Source organism: Convolutriloba macropyga, chromosome 9 (assembly GCF_964194025.1).
Source record: "Convolutriloba macropyga chromosome 9, txConMacr16.3, whole genome shotgun sequence".
NCBI classification, from domain to species: Eukaryota; Metazoa; Xenacoelomorpha; order Acoela; family Convolutidae; genus Convolutriloba; species Convolutriloba macropyga.
The window spans coordinates 48226672-48235496 of NC_134476.1; the positions used below are offsets into that span (position 1 = coordinate 48226672).

The 8825-nt window shown below is 35.4% G+C and overlaps 2 protein-coding genes across 2 annotated transcripts in view; both read left to right on the forward strand.

Moving 5' to 3' along the window:
- Window positions 1-8825, forward strand: part of LOC142345429 (uncharacterized) — a 46216-nt gene that overhangs the window by 725 nt on the left and 36666 nt on the right. The gene's annotated exons all lie outside the window — the stretch shown is intronic.
- LOC142345427 (uncharacterized) lies at window positions 294-5420 on the forward strand. Its single transcript, XM_075397473.1, has 4 exons — window positions 294-967; window positions 1618-1864; window positions 3819-3895; window positions 4620-5420. Exons 1-4 carry the CDS (start codon window positions 393-395, stop codon window positions 5209-5211), a joined length of 1491 nt encoding a protein of 496 aa, XP_075253588.1. The 5' UTR covers window positions 294-392; the 3' UTR covers window positions 5212-5420.

An 8825-nucleotide genomic window follows, 5' to 3' on the forward strand; every position in this document is an offset into this window, starting at 1 on the left:
TATTATAATAATCTTCAATTATTATAAAAGTTCAATTTCCGCCCCCACGCACCCGACCAGACCGATGCAGTGTGAAAGCCTTGATCGGACGGGGTCTGAATTGATGTGAGTAAAGAGGTCTATTTTTGTTAACTGATTCCATATTTTTTAAAATCTCCACCCGAATTAAATAATGCCCGTCAAGCATTCTTAAAGCAGATCCATGCAACATGTATTTTGGGAAGAGGCTTGGCTCTAAAACGGAGTCAAATGTTTCATGACATTTCCTTTCTAAAGTTTCGCCACTTTTCAAGTCTATTTTCAAGTCTTATCACTCTATTCAACTTTTGAAGTGAAAGTTAGACTTTTAATTTTCAATTGGTTTGTCGCAGTTACATCATTGAAAGTTCTGGATGGGTGATGACAGGTACGAAAATCAATATTCGAGGGAAGTTTTCTCGGAAGCCTATTTTTTGAAGTTCCGATGTCTGGAGGCGATGTTCAAAGACTTGATCCAAAAGGTGTACTTTATTTTCTGGAACAGAAGACTTCCAAATCGACGAGATTTCGAACTCCTAAATATGTTTGTGACACAACCGAAACATTTACGACACGCTGTTTGCTACAAGGTCTTAACCCATCTATTGAAATTGCAAGATAGAAACGATTTGAAACATGAATATTACAGTAAGATCAAGTACTTCCTACGGAAGTTTGTACGCATTATTGGTGTCCGTTATCGTTCCAAGGAACAACTCAATATTTCAAGACTTTCGGTGAACCCTAATTTTTTGACGAGCACTCGACATGGATCTCTGGAAAATATAAACAAGTGTGATGGAAAGCAAAAACTGTTGATAGCCGAGGGTGATGTGTTAGAAGGGTTCATCCGCATTTCAAAGATTGTAAGAAAATTAACAGGAGTAGCGAAGCGGGGCAAAAAGCGATACAAACGAGTGTCGAGCTGGGATAGCAGAGCACTAAATGAGTACATCCGAAATGGCCGGAAAACTTGAATTTTTTTTTGAAAATGAAAAACCGTAGCCTTAATAATGGTTTCAGTTGTAAGTTTTTCCAAAAAAATTTTTTAGTGCTAGTTTCCATAGTGATCTATTCAGAATGTTTTGCGCCTGGCATAATTTGTATGCTCATGTTACTATGATGAACAATAGAGCACGTATTTAATCTTGCACAGATCACTTTTTGACCATAGCTCGTTTTTCGCTAATTTTTTCTTGATGCCCTCAATTTGCAGCGGACCTCACTTGCAGGTATCGTTTGGGAGAGAAGTACCCCGACCCTAGTGCCATAGTGAAACAGTGCTGATTTATCATTTACCATGTGCAAAAAAAGCCAAATTAAGGCTACTTCAAAGTATTCTTAGGCTTTCTGTTTTTCAAATTCTGCAGAATAAACCCAGAAGTATATATTAATGATCATAGTAAAATACAGACTGAGAAATTATGTGATTCAGCGCTGAATTACTATGTTACTATGATCTGGGTAAGTGCCGTACAGTTGTATATAATGCAGTACAATAGTATAAAATTGAAAGTACTTTGCAGATATGAGTCTAAAACTGTAACATATTTGTGTTTTCCTTAAGATTTTCGGCCGTTTCTCGCGAATTGCTTTCAGTCAAGACTCAGATTCGTATTCGAGACCACGACCGGCTTTCTCAAGTGATACTCACAGTGACACATACAGTGAAGCTGAGGCTGTGAATGATCAAGACAAATCAAAGACGCCCCTATCGCCCTATGATAATGATGATGACGAGGGCAGTTATGTGTTGCGGATGGGAAGTGAGAGAGAAATTGACTCTGAGTTTTATTCCACTTTTGATAATCCGCTGAAGGGGAAGCAGAACGTGACTAGCGATATGGTTATTTGAAAGTTCTGACTTTCAGAGAGACAATGAGACCAATTCAATTTTGGAATTTGTTCCTGAAATGGAAATATACTAGGGATTGTTGGCTAACTTTGCAATTTAGTTTTTTCGATATTTGACCGGTGCGTCTCTTATTCGATTTGTTTTTGTTTTGTTTTTGCGTGGAAAATTTGTTTTTATTTTGAACCCATTTTTACCTATTTATTGCCAGGCCAAAATTTTTAGAACCTTACGAATGACATTTTTCTTGACAGCAGCTCCAATTGGCTGTTGTTGGGATTTGAAAAATATTCAAGATTTTTTAGATTCACTCAATTTGGAATTTTCTTGATGGTTGACGGTGAAAGGTATTAACGTAAGCACTAAATTTGGTGTCGAGTCATGAATGTTACCGTATTGTGTCTGAATTAAGACAAGCTAGGGTAATCAGAGAAGCTGGATATGAATGATCAGTGCTCAGAAGTTCAGTGATAATTGATCACATGAAAGCAGTTTTATAAGCACTCAAAAATTGTTGAGTAAAATTTTCTTAAAAATCAACATTTTTCCTCGATATAACGCCAGTAAATGGACGATTATGCTCGTTGGAGTTTTCTGATAGCAGGAGCCTGGTTTATTTGGAAATATTCCTATTATTTTTATATTCCAATTATTATTTGCTTGCTATTTTTCTGCATACTGTTTCTTTCAATGTTATAAATTCTGTTTCGGATGGGTTTTAAATAATGTGCGTATTTTTTGTATTTTTGAAAATGATTTTAAGTTGACTATAGGAACCATTATTTGGGCAACTATAGTTCAGCAAAACGGTTTAATTGCTTGCGAACAAAACTCGGAGTAATTTTTTAAACGTGTGCCTTCTTTGTGCGTGGAGAGATTTAATTTCTCGGGTTAAATTCACGCTTCATTTCCTCATTTTTGTGTGATCTAAATTGCGTTGATTCCGAAGTTTATTCTGTTGCTAACGCAAAACCCATTGTAAGCAAGTATATAAATTGTACGTACGCACAGGTAGTTCTGAGGCCGGAATTGGGTAATCGGTAAGGTCGGATTTTGTCGTCCTGAGAGGGCGGGTTGGAAACCCACCAAAGATGTATTTTTGCGCACATTTAAATTCTCTAGCTTGTTCCAAATAGTTTTTGGTCTTTACTTAGGCTACCTATCTGAATTAAATGATCGCTTTTGTCGTTTGAGAGGAATTTGTCCGAAGTTAATTGGTTAATTTTTTTGTTTGCTTTTCTTGCACCAAAATCTGTTATTAAGAATCTTTGGATGGTACTAAGTATTTTGGATGGTAAAATTCCAAGTCTATTGTTTTCTCGTTCATTTTGTCAATATGAACCGTGTAATAACCGGGTAAAGAAAAGGAAGTTTAATTCAATTTTCATGTCCTTGCTGAGCGTTTGGTATACAAGAAAATACGTTTCTAAAACCCCCCGCGTGGTTTTTGTCTAGTGGGCAATGAATTTTCAGAAAAAAGTTATGTCGAATATTGTCTTATGTTCACATAATAGAGTTCTGGGCTGATATCCAATCTCCCTGTCGCATCTATTATCCGAAAAACGATTTAAAAAGAGGCTTGTTTTAGATCAAATTTGTTGCCAAATACTCTAAAGTTCAGAGTAAATAGCATTTTCTATAGAATTGAAATTGAAATTTTGTTTTGACATATTTTAGACATTACACTTATTTGGCAAGTTCAATATTTAAGACAATTTTCGATTTTAACAATTTTCGGACCAATCTGGTGGCTTTCCTTGTAGTTTTCTTATACTTGAGACTTAGCTTGTAACCATTTTGCGTTTTTTCGCTGCTGTCGCTTTATCATTTTCACCTCATAATCAGATTTTTTTTTCAAATTTTAAGGTTGGATCCAACAGTTTATTCCTTGTATCTATCATTCATTAAATTTATGTAATGATGGAAGTCAGATCTTTCCACTAATTAGGTAATCGATGAAGAGGGAAAGAACAGAGCGAAAGCAAATACACCACAATACCAGGAAGGAAGTGAAGCGAAGTTGAGGTAAAATGAGGCAGCATTTTTCATAAGTTTAATTTATTTAATTGAGATCTTGGTGAAAAACAGACTTAAATTTTCAAGTCTGATCAACTGTATGAGCTGGCTATTAGTAAGATAATAGATAATTACTCGAGATTATGTGTTATTATAGCTGCGAAGCTGAGCGTAGCCATCTTGAGTTGATCTTGGTTTTTGTTTCGTCGTCTGACGTTCTTTTTTCTTTTGCATTTTTCAGCTGCAAACTCCAAAAGCAATTTTGTTGATCTTTTCATGTCGCTATTTTAGTGTTGTTATGTGCATGACGTAATTTCTTAAACTAATTGGCGTGAAATTTAAGCTGAACTGTGTGATTTTTTGATATTTTTTTATCATAACTAATTTACCTCGCTCTCTAATTGACTTCTAATTTTATTAAGGTCACTTAAGATCACTCTAACACTATCAAGGTCAATATAGGGACTCCTATTTAAAGTTCAATGTTTTTAATAAATCATGGTGACCGAAGTAAAATCTCGAATTTGATTTTGGAAAGAAATTCGTTGTTTAAAACGTTTGAAAAAGGTTGGTAACTGCATCAAACCATTTCTATATCTGTTGCTATCCATATTCTACACCACGCAAGTTTGTTTCGCAGCTATTTCGGCAATGTGCCGTCTTTGTTTTTTTCAGTCAATTTAATTAATTAAAGAAAGCCATTTAAAAATTTTACCTTTGTTGAACGGATTAGACCACGCTCTCTCGAACCTGGACCGTCCAAACCAAGATCTCAAAGTGCATCACCGGAGGAAAGCGGAGACAATGAGAGCAGTGGAAGCGAATCATCTGCTGAAGGATTTATAAAAATTGCCAAAGTATTCAAGAGAGGAAGCAGAAAACACCGTAAGGTTCCAAAACGAACATCCACGGGAACTCGAAGCGTTCCGAAAAAAGAGGAAAATCCTGACAAAAGCTCTAAGTCTCTGAAAAAGGAACAGGTTTATGCGGCTCAAGTAAGGTCGTACAAAGAACCAGGAGCACTAGGAATTGCGGAAATCGAGAAGTTTCACCAGGAGGCTCAGTACTGGACACATGAACCGAGAACTGGCAGGACTAGCATTCAGGGCAGAATGTCGGCTTTGTTCAAGAGGACGTTTAAAATTGAAAACAAAGAGGTTAAGTTCCATTATAAGGAATTAGTTTCAAATTTTCATTTGTGGAATTATTCACAACTTTTTCGGGACGTGGAACACGATAAATTTGTTATCAGTGATGTCAAAGTACTTCTGAGTGAAATGTACTTTCCGGATATGACCGTTTTGGATATGACCGATAAGGATTGACCGTTTTTAAGAGTTTGGGCATCAATATTTCGTTGGCTAAATCGAAACATCAAATACTGCCGTTTTCAACGTATTTGAATTCCCCTCAAGTTAAAATTTTGCGAGCATTTTGAAAATTGAAGCCGAAATAGATTAGCACGCGTCGTTTTCAGGACTTGCAATATATTTCAAATCCATCCCGTCGTGTCATCGTTCACAATTTCACGTAATTGTTCCGACCCCACTTGTGGGGGGAGGAACTATATACTCAAATGGGTTTTTTTTCGTTCAGACAATTTTGGCCGATCGATATGATCATCGTAGAGAAATGTGAGTGGTATCATTAAAAAGTTCGTCCAGCGTAGAATTCAAAACTGAAAAGATTTTTTTAATTTCGTTTTTTTTTTCGAGAAGATATCGAGTATCGGAGTTTTGTGTGAACACGGGGTATTTGACATGATTTTGTTCACTTCTAGTGTAATTTTTCATCAAATTAAGATATTTTTAATAGCCGCCCTCATCTTCTCAGCCGGCTATTATAGCGCTCCTATTTTTTACAATTCAAAGAATATGAATTGTATTGGGGCGCTGTCTTTTTTTTAAGATCTGTTCACATAGTTTCATGATTTTTGATGTCAAATTGGAGTAGTGATTTTGGTCACGCCGAAACAGGAAGTGGAGCGAAAAAGCGAGTGGTTTTGCGGCGTGAAAATTTTATGCTCTAAATTTAAAGTAGAGCGAGAAAACGGTGTTTGAACAAAAATTCGCTTTCTCGCTAGTGGTTTTTTGTTCACATGCGGCAATTTCACTTTGATTTTCTGTTTTTTCGATTTTTTGGACCGGATTTTTTTCTAAATGGTTTTCCCAATCCATTCATAGTCCGTTCAAGGTCTAGTTTTCTGTTTAGTCAATGAAAATTCTTTGAATTGTACGTCAGGACTTGTCCTGCTATGTTTTTTAACTTCGTCGAATAAAAAAATGTTTCGCTTTACCTCATTTTGCCGCCTTTTCAACATTTTGCGTGAAATCTTTTTGACTTCTCTAGGCTACTTTCTCTCTTCTCTCATTCTGCTAAAAGTGATTTTGAACATCAGTTGCTCAGCAAAGCAATTCAAAATGAACAGAGGTAGTACAAAAATGGATGTAAGAAATAGAAACGGGATAAACCCATAAAGCCCAATTTTAGATGCCCGCTATTTGAACGTCGTTCCTATAAGTCTTATTTACCATCTCTAATGCTTATTGTTATTGATGGTAGCCCCTGTAGCCTCTCTCTAAGACAGAAGTATGAACAACCACGAAATGTCATCGAAATAAATCGGACTTAAAAAAATATTTTTGTACAAAAATCTTTTTTTTTCAATATCTTTTATTTCAATCCCAATCATGCTTATTGGAATCAACGGCGGCTAGTTTCCGGCAATCTGCCGGGTATGTTTATAAATAGCCGCGTCCTCAATTCCAGGCGGCTATTATAGCGCTCCTAAATTTTTTACAATTCAAAGAATTTGAATTGTATTGGGGCGTCCTTTTTTTAATCAATTTTATTGGAGTGAATTTTGAAGCGGGAAATGAAACGCGTGAAAAAATTTGGAGTGATTTTGTTGCTGAACAAAAAGAAGAGTATAGCGAAAAGAGAGTGGTTTTTTGTTCATATCGCTGTTTTCTAGAGAGCGAGAAATTGAGGTGTGAAAAAAATTTTGTAAAAGAGCGAAATTTTTTTTGTTCACGTGCGGCATTTTAAAGCAGTTTTTTTTAATAGTTGTGCAATTTTTGCGCAATTTGTTTTACTTTTGTTTTGTTTTACTGCCTCAAATGGGCACTGAAAAGAGCCCTGTTACTTCAGCAATTTTTAGTTTAGAAATGGCTGCAGTTTTGTTGATATAAAGCTGTTTTTTAAGATCTGTTCACGCATTTTCATAATTTTTGAATCCAAATTGGAGTAGTGATTTTGGTCGCGCCGAAACAGGAAATGAAGCGAAAAAGCGGGTGGTTTTGCGGCGTTAATTTTTTTCGCTCTAATTTAAAAGTGGAGTGAGAAAACGGTGTTTGAACAAAAATTCGCTTTCTCGCTAGTGGTTTTTTGTTCACATGCGGCAATTTCACTTTCATTTTTACTGTTTTTTTCAATTTTTTGGATAGAATTTTTTTTCTAAATGGTTTTCCCAATCCATTCATAATCCGGTCTAGGTCTAGTTTTTTGTTTAGCCAATGAAATTTCTTTGAATTGTACGTCAGGACGTCCTGCTATGTTTTTTTACTTCGTCTAACAGATTTTTGTTTTGTCTTACCCTGAGTTCTTGGAATGGACTTTTTCAATGACTTACCTCACTCAAAAAATGACTTCTGAATTCACTTACGGAATTTTAAGTTTTATGAACATTTACTTATTAAAGGTCAATAGTGTGTATCTAAGTAGTGCCAAACATATGCCCTAATTCTTGATTATTAGTCTTGAGTTTTTGATTTCGAATATTAATTTTGGGATCTTCTCCGTTTGTGCCCCCAGTATGTTATGCGCCCCCAGTTACTGAGCACGTGCTATTATATAGTAAGTCATTATGTAAAAATTATTGCACGTGCATCTGAGGGGTGCAAATAATATGCACCCACTAAGCTGAGGGGGCACAAACGGAAAAGACCCTAATTTTGAAAAGCCCTATTAGGGCTTTTTCCTTAGAGCTTATGTATCTCATAAAAATGACAGTCCAAAGCTAACCCAAAAAGTCTAGTGCTAGTGGTTTGTTAAAGGACTGGTGGTCGATCTGTCTATCTAATCTCTTTAGTTGTTTTTGATTCATGGAAGGCCCTAAGCTTCTATCGCGGCTATTTTCCGGCAATCTGCCGGCTATATTTACAATATTAATTCAAAATTACATTTCACGCAACAAAATGCATCAGTTTTTAATTTCCAATAGACGAAAGGCGATAAAAAAGACTAGTTCTGATCTCATAGGGAAGTTTACTATCAAAGAGCTCTTTTTTAGAAAAGTTTTTTGTATTTTTGTTTTCTTGAGTCACCTACAGACTAGTCATTTTTCATCTAGGTTCTGTTAATGAAAGGTTCATCTAGGTTCTGTTCATCTAGGCTTTAAAAAGATATTTCGAGATTTTTTTTTATTAACCAAAATAAACTTATTTCCATGAATTGTAAGTCAGTCTCAATAATAACAGGACCCCTTCCTTTCTACTACAACAAAAATGATTCTTATTCGCTGTTTTATCTTCTAACTGTTCGTTATATGACTTCCATGCAAGAAGATTTCAAAAATTAAAAAAAACTTTTTGAATATTTTCTTATTATTGGTTCCTCTTGAAATCTTATCGCTTTAACTTGATATTGATATCTCCCATTGGCTTGGAGAATATTTTTTAGTGGATCATGGATAAAGTTTCCAGAGAAAAGTTTATGGTTTAAATGAGTTCGACAATTTCTTATCGCACTTTTCTACTGAATTTTCTAGCTTGTTCCAAATAGTTTTTGGTCTTTACTTAGGCTACCTATCTGAATTAAATGATCGCTTTTGTCGTTTGAGAGGAATTTGTCCGAAGTTAATTGGTTAATTTTTTTGTTTGCTTTTCTTGCACCAAAATCTGTTATTAAGAATCTTTGGATGGTACTAAGTATTTTGGAT